The following is a 16,463-nucleotide window of genomic DNA, read 5'->3' on the forward strand; positions in this document are numbered from 1 at the left end:
CTTTTTTGCATGAAAAACACTCTGCTTCTCTGGCTGGGCAGTTTTCCCACTTGTGCCTCACTTAACCACACTTTCTGCAGTTGGTTGCGACTACCTCTAGATGCTGTTCCCAACTTTCTTGTCTTTTACCGTCATTTTTCCCTTTCATTTTAATGCATTCAATGGAGTCTGCTGCTCTTGAGATCGGACTCTCTCTGTCCTCTCGAACAACGAATCGGTTAATCCTTTTAACCTCTGCTTGTCTGCTGAACTCAATCACTTTCATTAACGTGAGATCATCCATTGACTGTAGATGATCCAAAGGGGTGTTGTCTAATACATGGACTACAATCCTATCTCTAATCAGCTCTTCCTGTAAGCTACTATATTCGCAATCCTCCGCGAGTTTGAAAGTCATTGATAAATGAATCAATGCTATCGCCTTTCTGCTGAGTACACTTATTAAGTTTGGCACACTCCTCGAGTGCCTTAATAACTTCTTCATATGTAGCCTGATCTTCATCTATGCCTTGAGTAAGGAGGATGTGGTTGCATACTCCTCCATTGCATTCAATAGCTACTGACCTGCTCCTTGTCAGGCTTCTGTGCAAAACCCGATGAAGCACAATACCTTATAAACCTCTGGTACCATCTCACCCACGCCTCGGCTTGATTCAGTCCAGCTACTTTTTCTAAGTTCTCCAACAAAAGCAAAGATTTCTCCATCTTTTCTAATTTACCGCTGCTACCATATAATATTCTGATAACTATTAGGCTTAGTACAGAATATATGGGTCTGACGGATGAAATAACAGGAGTTTATTGAACACAGGAGGGTTTTCTGACACAGTATGTAGACAGGCCAACCAGGGGCGATGCCACATTGGATTTGGTACTGGGTAATGAACCCGGCCAGGTGTTAGATTTAGATGTAGGTGAGCACTTTGGTGATAGTGATCACAATTCGGTTAGGTTTACCTTAGCGATGGGCAGGGACAGTTATATACCGCAGGGCAAAAATTATAGCTGGGGGATAGGAAATTATGATGCGATTAGGCAAGATTTAGGATGCGTAGGATGGGGAAGGAAACTGCAGGGGATGGGAACAATCGAAATGTGGAGCTTATTCAAGGAGCAGCTACTGCGTGTCCTTGATAAGTATGTACCTGTGAGGCAGGGAGGAAGTTGTCGAGCGAGGGAGCCGTGGTTTACTAAAGAAGTTGAAGCGCTTGTCAAGAGGAAGAAGAAGGCTTATGTTAGGATGAGACGTGAAGGCTCAGTTAGGGCGCTTGAGAGTTACAAGCTAGCCAGGAAGGATCTAAAGGGAGAGCCAAGAAGAGCAAAGAGAGGACACGAGAAGTCATTGGCGGATAGGATCAGGCAAAACCCTAAGGCTTTCTATTGGTATATCAGGAATAAAAGAATGACTAGAGTTAGATTCGGGCCAATCAAGGATAGTAGTGGGAAGTTGTGTGTGGAATCAGAGGAGATAGGGGAAGCATTAAATGAATATTTTGCGTCAGTATTTACAGTAGAGAAAGAAAATGTTGTCGAGGAGAATACTGAGATTCAGGCTACTAGGCTAGATGGGATTGAGTTTCACAAGGAGGAGGTGTTATCAATTTTGGAAAGTGTGAAAATAGATAAGTCCCCTGGGCCAGATGGGATTTATCCTAGGATTCTCTGGGAAGCTAGGGAGGAGATTGCAGAGCCTTTGTCCTTGATCTTTATGTCGTCATTGTCAACAGGAATAGTGCCGGAAGACTGGAGGATAGCAAATGTTGTCCCCTTGTTCAAGAAGGGGAGTAGAGACAGCCCTGGTAATTATAGACCTGTGAGCCTTACTTCGGTTGTGGGTAAAATGTTGGAAAAGGTTATAAGAGACAGGATTTATAATCATCTTGAAAAGAATAAGTTCATTAGCGATAGTCAGCACGGTTTTGTGACGGGTAGGTCGTGCCTCACAAACCTTATTGAGTTTTTCAAGAAGGTGACCAAACAGGTGGATGAGGGTAAAGCAGTGGATGTGGTGTATATGGATTTCAGTAAGGCGTTTGATAAGGTTCCCCACGGTAGGCTATTGCAGAAAATACGGAAGTATGGGGTTAAAGGTGATTTAGAGCTTTGGATCAGAAATTGGCTAGCTGAAAGAAGACAGAGGGTGGTGGTTGATGGCAAATGTTCATCCTGGAGTTTAGTTACTAGTGGTGTACCGCAAGGATCTGTTTTAGGGGCCACTGCTGTTTGTCATTTTTATAAATGACCTGGAAGAGGGTGTAGAAGGGTGGGTTAGTAAATTTGCGGATGACACTAAGGTCGGTGGAGTTGTGGATAGTGCCGAAGGATGTTGTAGGGTACAGAGGGACATAGATAGGCTGCAGAGCTGGGCTGAGAGATGGCAAATGGAGTTTAATGCGGAAAAGTGTGAGGTGATTCACTTTGGAAGGAGTAACAGGAATGCAGAGTACTGGGCTAATGGGAAGATTCTTGGTAGTGTAGATGATCAGAGAGATCTTGGTGTCCAGGTACATAAATCCCTGAAGGTTGCTACCTAGGTTAATAGGGCTGTTAAGAAGGCATATGGTGTGTTAGCTTTTATTAGTAGGGGGATCGAGTTTCGGAGCCACGAGGTCATGCTGCAGCTGTACAAAACTCTGGTGAGACCGCACCTGGAGTATTGCATGCAGTTCTGGTCACCGCATTATAGGAAGGATGTGGAAGCTTTGGAAAGGGTGCAGAGGAGATTTACTAGGATGTTGCCTGGTATGGAGGGAAGGTCTTACGAGGAAAGGCTGAGGGACTTGAGGTTGTTTTCGTTGGAGAGAAGGAGGAGGAGAGGTGACTTAATAGAGGCATATAAGATAATCAGAGGGTTAGATAGGGTGGATAGTGAGAGTCTTTTTCTTTTTCCTCGGATGGTGATGGCAAACATGAGGGGACATAGCTTTAAGTTGAGGGGTGATAGATATAGGACAGATGTCAGAGGTAGTTTCTTTACTCAGAGAGTAGTAGGGGCGTGGAACGCCCTGCCTGCAGCAGTAGTAGACTCGCCAACTTTAAGGGCATTTAAGTGGTCATTGGATAGACATATGGATGAAAATGGAATAGTGTAGGTCAGATGGTTTCACAGGTCGGCGCAACACCGAGGGCCGAAGGGCCTGTACTGCGCTGTAACGTTCTAACATCTTACATCTATGGTTTCCTGCACAATTCTCCACGAGGTTCTGTACAGATTACATTTCATCACTTCCTGTGATGATGCACACAGTCTATTTACATAATCTGCCCAGTAACAATGCAGTATCTACTATATTATACTACAGTTACAATGCTTGGTTTCACTGTCTCCTCTCATCACAAGTAGTACTGCCACATCTCTTTTGTTCCTAAAGCTGCTTGCAAAAAATTTGCCGCCTTTTGTGATGAACATTTATTTTCCTCTCAAAAATTCTTAATGCTCTGCAAGCTGAAGTTTGTCATTGCTTGCATTCTACTCCTGTGTTAGGGGCTGGGTCTCTTCTGGTACCTCTCTCACATACCCCGGGAGTATACAAGAAAAAGCTTGCCATCCAATACATTACTGATCTCGCCCCCAGAGAATTTCTTTCTTCATTGAAACTTTTCTCGTCTCCTTTTTATCAATATTGCTATGCTCACTGCTCCTGAGTACTCTCCTCTCTTGGACTCAGGCGAGAGCATTATTAACATATGCCAATTGGGGTCCTATGATATCCTCAGGATCCTGATAGGAATTGGAAGTCCAACAATAGCATCATTAAGTATATTTGGTCTAGTTGGATGCTGAAGGAGGTTCTACATGATCAACTTTATTTTTGTTTCCATTAAATTATTTCCCTGCTTATCCCTTATGGAATTTTATATTCAAAATTATTTTGGCTTTTTTGTGACTAAATTTTAATGTGGTTGAGTTTCATGCACTCTCACTCCAACCAACCCGAGTGACCTACACAGGTCTGCACATTTCTCCCTATATGATGTTGTGGGCATGGAGTCAAGTGAAGAAGGATAGGAACCAGATCTTTCCAAATCAAGAATGACAAATGTGGCAGGAAGTTCGTAGTGAATTTCATTCGGTATTTTAAAAAATTGAAAGTTTTTTTTAAATGTATACAGACCGGAATAATTGGGCTGGTTATTTGTGGTATCCAGAAAATTCCTGCCTGAGGCATGCTGTTCTTTGAAGACTGATGTTTATTTTGCTATTGGCTTTGGTTGATTTATTTTTAAATGTTCTTTTCCTAGGTTTTATCCAGGTATCCAATAACAACCTTCTGTTCTCCGCCTACTACATATCGTATGCTTGTACAGAGCAATGTCAGCAGGTATATTATTCATTTTCTGATCATTCTTTGTTTACCATCCATTTTGTCTCATCATGTTTAACAACTATGCAAACCCACCGACATCACCATGCTGTCTGCATCCATGCCCAGGACTCCTTAAAACCATTTACAGCTTCTTCCTGATTCGGCACAGTGCCCTTTTCCCTTTACTAACTACTGCATTGTTGTAGGTAGTTTTGTTTTCTTCAGGATAGTATTCTCCAAATGACTTTGTTTGCAGATTGAAACCTTTCCTGCAGTTTGGTAAGAGTTTACATGGAGATTAGCACAATAGTAAATGACTGACCAAAGGCCAATTCTAGCACATTCTTTGTGTTTCATTTCTACAGAAGCCGCAACAAAGCTATTTAGTTAAGGAAGTGGGAGGGGACTCATACTGCTGGACACACAAAATAGCCCAGCATATCAAAAATAAAACAAGAGCACTGATCTAATTTGATCTCTTTTGTAACCTGAGTTCCTGCAGACTGAATTGATTTTCCAGATACCTGAATTTTATCCATTTTGGGTTTGGATGTTCATATTTTTATGAAACTGAAATTTTTGCATCCAAAAATTAAAATATAAATGTAGCCTACCCTACAAAGGACTTCAACACCGTCTCAAAATTCTAAAAAAAAAATTATTTCTAGTTCCAATGCATGGTATATTGAGAACTTATCTAAACAGACAATGAGACTGATGCTGAAAGCTCTGCACCACTTATAGCCTCAACTTTTCTTTTTAAATTTAGTTACAGATTCAAAAACCTCCAGCATTGTGTGAGCGCTGGTGAGCCCCTTAACCCAGAGGTGATGGAGAAATGGAAAGAACAGACAGGCTTAGACATCTATGAAGGATATGGACAGACAGAGACAGTAAGTGTTTTAACCTTGAGTAACAGGTTGTGTTTCTTTAATGAAGAAAGAAAGAAACCAGCCAGCTTTGCAATGATGGAAAGTGCCTGGTAACCTAGGAAGGCAGTTCTTGAACCTTAGGAAATAACTTGTAACATAGGATCATCTGGAGAATAAAGATAGCCTGTAGCTATTTTCTCCATTACCAATCATCTCCTTCAACCCCTCTCACCTGCTCCCTCCATCCTCACTTCCAACAAGTATGAGAAACTCATGGACTTCTTTGTCATTAGGATTGAGACCATCTGTTCAGCTACCTCTGCTGCTTGCCCCCTTCCCCACTATGCCAAACTTCCCTACTGTCCTTGCCCTAAACCTACATCTATCTTTAGTTTCTCTTCCATTTCCCTATATGTCCTCCCCAAGCTCATCTCCATGAGATCGCCTGCTCTCTTGACACCAATTCCTTGAGACTTCTCACTAAATTTTCTTATGGCCCCCATGCTAACTGACATTGTAAATGATTCCCTTTCGTCTGGAACTATGCCCTTCCCTTTCAAAACTGCAGTAACTATTTCCTCAAAAAACTATTCTTGCCCCTTCTGTCCTTGAAACTGCTGTCCCATCTCCAACCTCCCTTTCTTTTCCAAACTGTTTGAAACTGTTGTTGCTGCCCAAATTAGTGGCCATCTTTCCCGCAACGTATTTGAATCTCTCTAATCGGGTTCTCTACCCTGCCACAGGACTGAAACAGCCATAATCAAACTGTGAATGACATCTCTTTATCTGTGGCCATGGTGCATTAACTCTTCTAGTCTACCAGGACTTCTCTGCAGCCTTTGATATGGTTGACCACACCATCTTTTGCAACACCTCTTCATTTCCATGGGTTTACCCTCGCTTGGTTCCACCATTACCCATCCAGTCATAGCCAAAGCATCTCCAGAAATGTTTTCTTTTCTAGCCACCTCATAATTACTACCAGAGTCACCATAGCTGTGCTTCCTTCTCTTCATCTACCTAAAATACAAATTTTATGAATAACCATTTGTATGTGTTTAGCCCTTTTCAGGGGTTGCTAAGAAACCTGCTATTTAAGCCATGCAGTTTTATCACTTGAATGTAATTTTATTGCATGGCCTATCCAGTCATTCAAAGCTTCATATAATGCTTAAAGTCACTGTACCATAATGCAAATATGAATTATATTTGCCACTGGGAAATCATTGTTGTTCTTTTCTGATGCAGTGAAATTTAAACATGTTGTCCTTAAAGAAGGAATCTTTTCAAACATAATTGCTTCTGATTACATAACTCTTTTTACCCATCTCGGATGGGAAATGGCCTCTTATAACAAAACAGCAGATATTTTAGGCAATTATGTTGCATTTGATAATTCCAACTCAAGATTGCTGATAAAACACAAGTAGCCACTAATATTTTTAGCATAACTCTTCGGTTGCGCTTCAAACATTACTTTTAAATCTTCTGAAAATTAAAGTGTTGCTATGTTGAGTTTCATATTTGCTTTGTCATTTTCAACGGTTCTGCTTTTTATGAGACAGCGAGGAAAGTAGCAATTTTTTTTTGCAGGGGTCAAAATACCTAATAGCTGGATAGAATGCAGCCTGGGCTGCCAAAATATTATTTAAAACTTTAATCACTCCATTGAATGTCTAAATCTACCCTGTGAGGACTTTTTGTGATTGTGATTTCACATCTGCTAAAAATGTGCTGTATTTTTTAACGGAATACATATTGAAACAGACATCTGTTGCTGCAGGAACTACTTAATCCACTATTTTCATGGCTTTTTTTTTCAGGCAAAGCTGTTCTTGCCTTTAGAATATAGCACAAGAGATGAAATGGTTCCCCTATGGTTATGCGAATGTAAACATTTTGAACAATTTACTTCTGAGTAGGAAGGATTTAAAGTTATGCAGATAATTTTCCCCAGTGGTCAACAAGGTCTCACGGGAGCAACATTGATGTATTGGTGCATAGTGGATATTTTAGGACTGGAGTAGGGTTGCATTGGTGATGCAAGTTCACCAGCTGTATGTTAATGCTGACATAGCTGTAAATAGTACCTATTCAGTCTTACAAAGGTGGACATTCAAGACCTAAAATGTGATGCACAGTACAACTTCAAAACTGACCCCCTGCATAAGGACCAAGTTATGAGGAAGGACTGAAAAATTTAGGCTTTTGGCCTTCAAGGAAGGCAACCAAGAGGAGACTTTTTCAAGGTATACAAAATAGTCAATGGCATTTTATTTATTTTTTCATGGGATGTTGGTATCGCTGGCTGGCAAGCATTTATTGCCCATCCCTAATTGCCCTTGAGAAGGTGGTGGTGAGCCACCTTCTTGAACGCTGCAGTCCTTGGGGTACACCCACAGTGATGTGAGGAAGGGAGTGTCAGGATTGAGACCCAATGACAGTGAAGGAAGGGCAATATAGTTCCAAGTCATGGAGCGAAGTAGAGGGGAGTGGAGTGGACCTGTGGGGAGAACGCTGAGAACGGAGCCTATAAATCAAGCCCGAGGATCGAGGCCCAGTCTCTTACCTTTCGGGAACGGAGAGGAGCAGAGCGGATCTGTGGGGAGAACGCTGAGAGCGGAGCCTATAAATCGAGCCCGAGGATCGAGGCCCAGTCTCTTACCTTCCGGGAGCAGAGTAGAGCGGACCTGTGGGGAGAACGCCGCAAGCGGAGCCTATAAATCAAGCGCGAAGATCAAGGCCCAGTTTCTTACCTTCCAGGGGCGGAGCAGAGAGGAGCGGAGCGGAGTGGACCTGTGGGAAGAACGCCGAGAGCAGAGCCTATAAATCGAGCACGAGGATCGAGGCCCAGTCTCTTACCTTCCAGGAGCAGAGCGGAGCAGACCTGTGGGGAGAACGCCGAGAGCGGAGCCTATAAATCGAGCCTAAGGATCGAGGCCCAGTCTCTTACCTTCTGGGAGCGGAGCAGAGAGGAGCGGAGCAGACCTGTGGGGAGAATGCCGAAAGCAGAGCCTATAAATCAAACCCGAGGATCAAGGCCCAGTCTCTTACCTTCCAGGAGCGGAGCAGACCTGTGGGGAGAACGCTGAGAGCGGAGCCTATAAATCGAGCCCGAGGATCGAGGCCCAGTCTCTTACCTTCCAGGAGCAGAGTGGAGCGGACCTGTGGGGGGAACGCCGCAAGCGGAGCCTATAAATCGAGCGCGAAGTTCAAGGCCCAGTTTCTTACCTTCCAGGGGCGGAGCAGAGAGGAGCGGAGCGGAGTGGACCTGTGGGAAGAACGCCGAGAGCAGAGCCTATAAATCGAGCACGAGGATCAAGGCCCAGTCTCTTACCTTCCAGGAGCAGAGCGGAGCAGACCTGTGGGGAGAACGCCGAGAGCGGAGCCTAGAAATCGAGCCTAAGGATCGAGGCCCAGTCTCTTACCTTCTGGGAGCGGAGCAGAGAGGAGTGGAGCGGACCTGTGGGGAGAATGCCGAAAGCAGAGCCTATAAATCGAGCCCGAGAATCAAGGTCCAGTCTCTTACCTTCAGGAGCGGAGTGGAGAGCAGTCGAACCTCTTCCAGTGTGCCGGAGTTTTGAAAAAAGAAGCCAACAGTGATGTCACAGGAGAGCTGCAAGGTGATTGGTTGGTGAGTCACTGCTGTTAAGGAATAGCTGTAAATAGCTGGGTATCTCAGGTAAGAAAAGTTTAAGAGTTTAAAGTTAATTTCAAATATAGTAAGTAGTGTTTTTTTTTAGGGAGTTCTGTAGTATCGAGGACCAGGGAAGAAGGGCCCTACAGTAACTGATATTATTGGACATTAAGATCTTCCAGAAGGTTGAAATTAATTTAAAGGGTTGAGTCATGGCAGGAGAGCTCAAAGGCATGGTGTGCTCCTCGTGCTCCATGTCGGAAGCTGGGAACAATTCCAGTGCCCGGGACCAGCATGTGACCACCAGGCAGAGCAAGAGGATTAGGCAGGCAGGGCAGGAATCTCCTGTGGCTATTCCCCTGCAAAACAGATATACTGCTTTGGATACTGTTGGGGGAATGGCCTCTCAGGGAAAAGCAGCAACAGCCCAATTCGTTGCACCATGGCTGGCTCTGCTGCACAGGGGAAGAGTAAAAAGTGTGGGAATGCAATAGTTATAGGGGATTCAGTTGTACAGTTGTAAGGGTAATAGATAGGCGTTTCTGTGGCCGCAAAAGAGACTCCAGGATGGTATGTTGCCTCCCTGGTGCTAAGGTCAAGGATGTCTCAGAGCGATTACAGGACATTCTGAAGGGGGAGGGTGCACAGCCAGTGGTCGTGGTACACATTGGTACAAATGACATAGGTTAAAAAAAAGGATGAGGTCCTAAAAGCAGAATATAGGGAGCTAGGAAGTAGTTTGAAAAGTAGGACCTCAAAGGTAGTGATCTCAGGATTACTACCAGTGCCACGTGCTAGTCAGAGTAGAAATCGCAGGATATATCGGATGAATACGTGGCTGAAGAGATGGTGTGAGGGGGAGGGTTTTAAATTCCTGGGGGACCGGTTCTGGGGGAGGTGGGACCAGTACATACTGGACGGGTTACACCTGGGCAGGACAGGTACTGATGTCCTTGGGGGAGTATTTGCTAGAGTGGTTGGGGAGGGTTTAAACTAAAATGGCAGGGGAATGGGAACCTTTGCAAGGAATCAGATGAGGGGGGCTCAAAGACAAGAACAAAAGACAGTAAGGGGAATAAGAAAAGTGATAGGCAGAGAAATCAAGGGCCAGAATCAAACAGGGACACAGGGAAAAATATTGGGAAGAGGACAAGTAATGTTAAAAAGACAAGCCTTAAGGCTTTGTCCCTTAACGCGTGGAGCATTCGCAATAAAGTGGATGGAATAATCGCGCAAAAAGTTGTAAACGGGTATGATATAGTTGGGATTACGGAGACATGGCTGCAAGGTGACCAGGGAAATGAACATCAAGGGATATTCAGTATTTAGGAAGGACAGACAAAAAGCAAAAAGCGGTGGAGTTGTATTGCTGGTTAAGGAGGAAATTAGCGCAATAGTGAGGAAAGATATTAGCTCTGATGATGTGGAATCTGTATGGGTAGAGCTGAGAAACACTAAAAGGCAAAAAACGTTAGTGGGGGTTGTATATAGACCTGCAAACTGTAATGGTGATGTTGGGAATGGCATTAAACAGGAAATTAGAGATGCATGCGATAAAGGAACATATGTAATTATGGGTGATTTTAATCTACATATAGATTGGGCAAATCAAATTAGTCACAATATAGAAGGAATATAGAGGAGGAATTCTTGGAGTGTATACGGGATGGTTTTCTGGACCAATATGTTGAGGAAACAACTAGAAAACAGGCCATCCTAGACTGGGTATTGTGTAATGAGAGAGGAATAAATTGGCAATCTAGTGGTGCGAGACCCGTTGGGGATGAGCGACCATAATATGATAGAATTCTTCATCAAGATGGAGAGTGATGTAGTTGATTCCGAGTCAAGGGTCCTGAATCTTAGTAAAGGAAACTATGAAGGTATGAGGCACGAGTTGGCCATGACGGATTGGGAAACGTTACTTAAAGAGATGACGGTGGATAGGCAATGGAAAACATTTAAAGAACGCATGGATGAACTGCAACAATTGTTTATCCCTGTCTGGCGCAAAAGTAAAACGGAAAAGGTAGCCAAACCATGGCTTACAAGGGAAATTAGAGATAGCATTACATCCAAGGAAGAGGCATATAAATTTGCCAAGAAAAACAACAGACCTGAGGATTGGGAGCAGTTTAGAATTCAGCAAAGGAGGACCAAGGGATTGATAAGAAGGGGAAAATACAGTACGAGATCAAGCTTGCGGGGAACATAAAAACTGGCTGTGAAAGTTTCTATAGGTTTGTGAATAAAAAGATTGAAGACAAATGTGGGTCCCTTACAGTCAGAAACAGGGGAATTTATTATGGGGAATAAAGAAATGGCTGACCAACTAAATGCATACTTTGGTTCGGTCTTCACAAAGGAGGACACAAATATCATACCAGAGATGTTTTTTTTTATATTGTTTCATGGGATGTGGGCATCGCAGGCCAGGCCAGCATTTATTGCCCATCCCTAATTGCCCTTGAACTGAGTGGCTTGCTAGGCCATTTCGAGGGTAGTTAAGAGTCAACCACATTGCTGTGGATCTGGAGTCACATGCAGGTCAGACCGATTAAGGACAGCAGATTTCCTTCCCTAAAGGACGTTAGTGAACCAGATGGGTTTTTACAACAATCGACAATGGTTTCATGGCCATCATTGGACTAGCTTTAAATTCCAGATTTATTAATTGAATTCAAATTCCACCTTCTGCTGTGGTGGGATTCGAACCCATGTCCCCAGAGCAATACCTGGGTCTCTGGGTTACTAGTCCAGTGACAATACCAGTACGCCACTGCCTCTCCTGGGGAACACAGGGCTTAGTGAGAGAGAGGAATTGAAAGAAATCAGTATTAGTAGAAAAATGGTGTTGGGGAAATTGATGGAATCGAAGACCAATAAATCCCCAGGACCTGATGGTATGCATCCCAGAGTACTTAAGGAAGTGGCCCTAGAAATGGTGGATGCATTGGTGGTCATCTTCCAAGATTCTATAGACTCTGGAACAGTTCCTACAGATTGGAGGGTAGCTAATGTAACCCCACTATTTAAAAAGGGAGGTAGAGAGAAAGTCAGACTGGGGAAAGTTCTAGAGTCCATTATCAAAGATTTTATAGCAGAGCACTTGGAGAACAGTGGTAGAATCAGACAGAGTCAGCATGGTTTACGAAAGGGAAATCATGCTTGACAAATCTACTAGAATTCTTCGAGGATGTAGCTAGTAGAGTTGATGAGGGGGAGCCAGTGGATGTGGTTTATTTGGACTTTCAGAAGACTTTCGACAAAGTCCCACCTAAGAAGTTAGCGTGTAAAATTAAAGCGCATGGGATTGGGAGTAGTGTATTGCGATGGATAGAAAATTGGTTGGCAGACAGGAAACAAAGAGTAGGGATAAATGGGTCTTTTTCCAAATGGCAGGCAGTGACTATTGGGGTATCACAGGGATCGGTGCTAGGACCCCAGCTATTCACAATATATATTAATGATTTAGATGAGGGAACTAAATGTGATATCTCCAAATTTGCAGATGACACAAAACTGGGTGGGAGGGTGAGTTGTGAGGAAGATGCAGAGAGGCTTCAGGGTGATTTGAACAAGTTGAGTGAGTGGGCGAATGCATGGCAGATGCAGTATAATGTGGATAATTGTATCCACATTATACTTATCCACTTTGGTAGCAAAAACAGGAAGGCAGATTATTATCTGAACGGCTATAACTGAGAGAGGGGAATATGCAGCAAGACCTGGGTGTTCTCGTATACCAGTCGCTGAAGGTAAGCATGCAGGTGCAACAGGCGATAAAAAAGGCAAATGGTATGTTGGCCTTCATAGCGAGAGGATTCGAGTACAGAAGCAGGGATGTCTTGCTGCAGTTATACAGGGCCTTGATGAGGTCACACCTGGAATATTGTGTGCAGTTTTGATCTCCTTGTCTGAGGAAGCATGTTCTTGCTATAGAGGGAGTGCAGCGAAGGTTTACCAGACTGATTCCTGGGATGGCAGGACTGACGTATGAAGAGAGATTGAGTCGGTTAGGATTATATTAGCTGGAGTTCAGAAGAGTGAGGGGGGATCTCATAGAAACCTATAAAATTCTAACAGGACTTGACATGGTAGATGCAGGAAGGATATTCCCGATGGTGGGGGAGTCCAGAACCAGGGGTCATAGTCTAAGGATACGGGGTAAACCTTTCAGGACTGAGATGAGGAGAAATTTCTTCACCCAGAGAGTGGTGAGCCTGTGGAATTCATTACCACAGAAAGCAGTTGAGGCCAAAACATTGTATGTTTTCAAAAAGGAGTTAGATATAGCTCTTGGGTCTAAAGGGATCAAAGGATATGGGGCGAAAGCCGGAACAGGCTACTGAGTTGGATGATCAGCCATGATCATAACGAATGGTGGAGCAGGCTCGAAGGGCCAAATGGCCTACTTCTCCTATTTTCTATGTGTGTGGTTTGGAGGGGAACTTGCAGGTGGTGGTGTTCCCTGCATCTGCTGCCCTTATCCTTCTAGGTGGCAGGTTTGGAAGCTGTTGTTGAAGGAGCCTTGGTGAGTTGCTGTACTGCTACCATTGTGCATCGGTGGTGGAGGGAATGTTGAAGAAGGTAGATGGGGTGCCAATTAAGCGGGCTGCTTGGTCCTGGATGATGTCAAGCTTCTTGAGTGTTGTTGGAGCTGCACTCATCAGGCAAGTGGAGAGTATTCCATCACACACTCCTGACTTGTGCCTTGTAGATGGTGGACAGACATTGGGGAGTCAGGAGGTGGGTTACTTGCCGCATCATTCCCAGCATCTGACTTGCTCTTGTAGCCACAGTACTTATATGGCTGGCCCAGTTCAGTTTCTGGTCAATGGTAACCCCCAGGATGTTAATAGTGGGGGGTTCAGCGAAGGTAATGCCATTGAATGTCAGGTGGAGATGGTTAGATTCTCTTTTGTTGGAGATGGTCATTGCCTGGGACTTGTGTGGCACCAATGTAATTTGCACTTATCAGCCCAAGCCTGGATGTTGTCCAGGTCTTGCTGCATATGGACGTGGACTGCTTCAGTATCTGAGAAGGTGCGAATGATGCTGAACATTGTGCAATCATCAGTGAAAATCCACACTTCGGACTTTATGATGGAAGGAAGGTCATTGATGAAGCAGCTGAAGAGGTTGGGCCTCAGACTACCCTGAGGAACTCCTGCAGTGATGTCCTGGGACTAAGATGATTGACCTCCAACAATCACAACCATCTTCCTTTGTGCTAGGTATGACTCCAACCAGTGGAGAGTTTTGCCCTGATTCCCATTCACTCCAGTTTTGCTAGGGCTCCTTGATGCCACACTAGGTTAAATGCTGCCTTGATGTCAAGGGCAGTCACTCTCACCTCACCTCTTGAGTTCAGCTCTTTTGCCCATGTTTGGACCAAAGCTGTAAATGAGGTCAGGAGCCGAGTGGAGCTGATGGAACGCAAACTGAGAGTCAGTGAGCAGGTTATTGCTGAGTAAGTGGCACTTGATAGCACTGTCAGCGACACCTTCCATCACTTTGCTGATTGAGAGTAGACTGATGGGGCGATAATTGGCCCAGTAATGGCATAGAAAAAGGAAATCCAGAACATCACTTCAAATTATATATAAACATAAGGGAACACAGGTACAAGCTAGTGAAAGGCAAATGTTTTGCTGAAGGTCTTCATACAATGATTAACACGTGGAATGGATTTTCAGGTATTGTACAAAGGACAAAAATTCTGGAATCCAATTAAACTGTTGCATATAAGCAGTGATTTTTTTTTCCTGTTGATGAACTAGGGTGGGTTTAATGCTCTATCTTATTCATAATATATTTTAGTGCTTGTATTATAGGCATTAGCAGTTTCAGGGGTTTGTGTTCAAGTATAATCCTCCAGAAGGTAAATATATAAAAGGACTATATGAGTGCCCTCTGCTGGATAAAGGGAAGACAAATGAATGAGTTCAGTTGTTCTCTGCAGCATTGAAGCCGACAGCAATTTACAGACAAATGTTATTGAAAACGGATTCATTTTTTGAATCTGGACAGAGAACTTAAATACTTTGAAGTATCACTTTGTATGTGGATAGCTTCTTCTTAATTAAACAGAAATAGAATATTACAATTGATCATAATATAAGACAATATTTATAAACTTAATACAAATAGTTTAAAAGCTCCAAATATTACACTGGGTGATTTGATTGAAATCAGTAAATCAGAGCACAGTAATGGATCATGAGCAAGGATTAGAGATGCTCAACTCCTGCTGGTCTGTTTCCTTTTGTTGCTGGCTGCAGGAACTATCTTCTCGAGAAGTTATAAACTATTGGAGCAACAATTAATATTTTGCATAGGAAGGAATGAGTCACCATTATGAGTATCTTGTCTATTGCTCATTGTAAACCATTATGAATGGATGCTAAAACTTAACTAGGTTTATGCCTGCCATAGTAGACCTAATTGGGCTGATTTTCCCTGGAGTTACTGGCTCCTGAGTGTAACTCCAAAGGTTGGTTTGGGAAACTTTCTGCTGTTTCCACGCACTACCCTGCCCCCCTCCCTCCCCATCCCCCATCCCCAGTCCCATCACTTCTGGGATTCCCTGTCAGAATTTATATCAGACACATATTACACCTGCCAAAATAGGTGGACATATTGTAATAAGTGCAAATTATGGGAATGTCATACAACATCTATCCTGTCATTTGTGTCATTGTAAAGCTGGACTTGAGGAGCATGGCTATGTTCCAGATGTAGTGCTGCTGGGGTGTGTGAAAGGTGAGACTTACATTTTAAATGCCCCCAAAGGGTGTTGATTCAATTTCCCATTACTGTAAATTCAATTTTTCAAATATCCTGCCTTTTTAGGGGCCCAGAGGTTGCTAATCATGGTATGCTGCAGCAAGTACCTGTGGTGTTCCACAACAGTTTCCCTTCCTCCCCTGAGAATGGCTGTTCAACTCAGAGAAATTCTGACAGGAGCCTGCCACAATTACTTAAATGAGTCTGACCCCAGGACATAGGCAGGCAGAGGTCCCAACCCACTAATGTTGTGTTGCATTCTGCCCATGAAGAAAATCGTTCTCTTGCTATTTAAGAGTACATTAAACTATATTTATGGCAGAGTATTTATTTCTCAACCATTGCTGATATATAGCTAGTTGTATTTGTGCAATATGCTTTTGATATGTGTACCAATGAGAATTTTGCACTGCATTGTTCATATTTCTTTCATCCAAATTGTATTCCTGAAACAGTGACCCTGAAATTCTCCTGGTTTTCTGCAACAACTCCATTTAAGCCATTTTTTGGAAAAGGGTCTCCCACTGGAGTTATGACAGAAGATAAGTAGAACCACCATGGAATTTCAGCCCCAATGTATTTAAAATCTTTCAATCACTCATAACCATATCTCAAGTTCATTTGCTTTGGCCTCATTTCTATGATGCTAGCAGCTAGTTCAGTAAGAACATATAGTGCTCTGAAAGTCAATGTTATGTAGGAGGGAAATTTTAAACAGAATTAAGAACACATTTATTTGTAAGGTTAAAAATCATGTCTACAAACTTAAAAAAATGTATTTGAAAGTGATTAACATTTGTGCTATAGCTGTGACAGTTATTGTAAAATAATAGATGTGCTTATCGCACAACTTGTTGT

The 16,463-nt window shown here is 43.2% G+C and overlaps 1 protein-coding gene across 3 annotated transcripts in view; it reads left to right on the plus strand.

Annotated features, from left to right (window-relative positions):
* acsm3 (acyl-CoA synthetase medium chain family member 3) overlaps nt 1-16,463 on the plus strand; it is a 57,656-nt gene that overhangs the window by 26,638 nt on the left and 14,555 nt on the right. For all 3 annotated transcript variants that reach the window (XM_068056475.1, XM_068056474.1, XM_068056476.1), the window contains exons 6-7: nt 4,243-4,322; nt 5,077-5,200. In XM_068056475.1, the coding sequence (XP_067912576.1) occupies nt 4,243-4,322; nt 5,077-5,200 (204 nt within the window). The remainder of the gene's footprint in view (nt 1-4,242; nt 4,323-5,076; nt 5,201-16,463) is intronic.

This window comes from Heterodontus francisci, chromosome 24 (assembly GCF_036365525.1).
Source record: "Heterodontus francisci isolate sHetFra1 chromosome 24, sHetFra1.hap1, whole genome shotgun sequence".
Classification (NCBI taxonomy): domain Eukaryota; kingdom Metazoa; phylum Chordata; class Chondrichthyes; order Heterodontiformes; family Heterodontidae; genus Heterodontus; species Heterodontus francisci.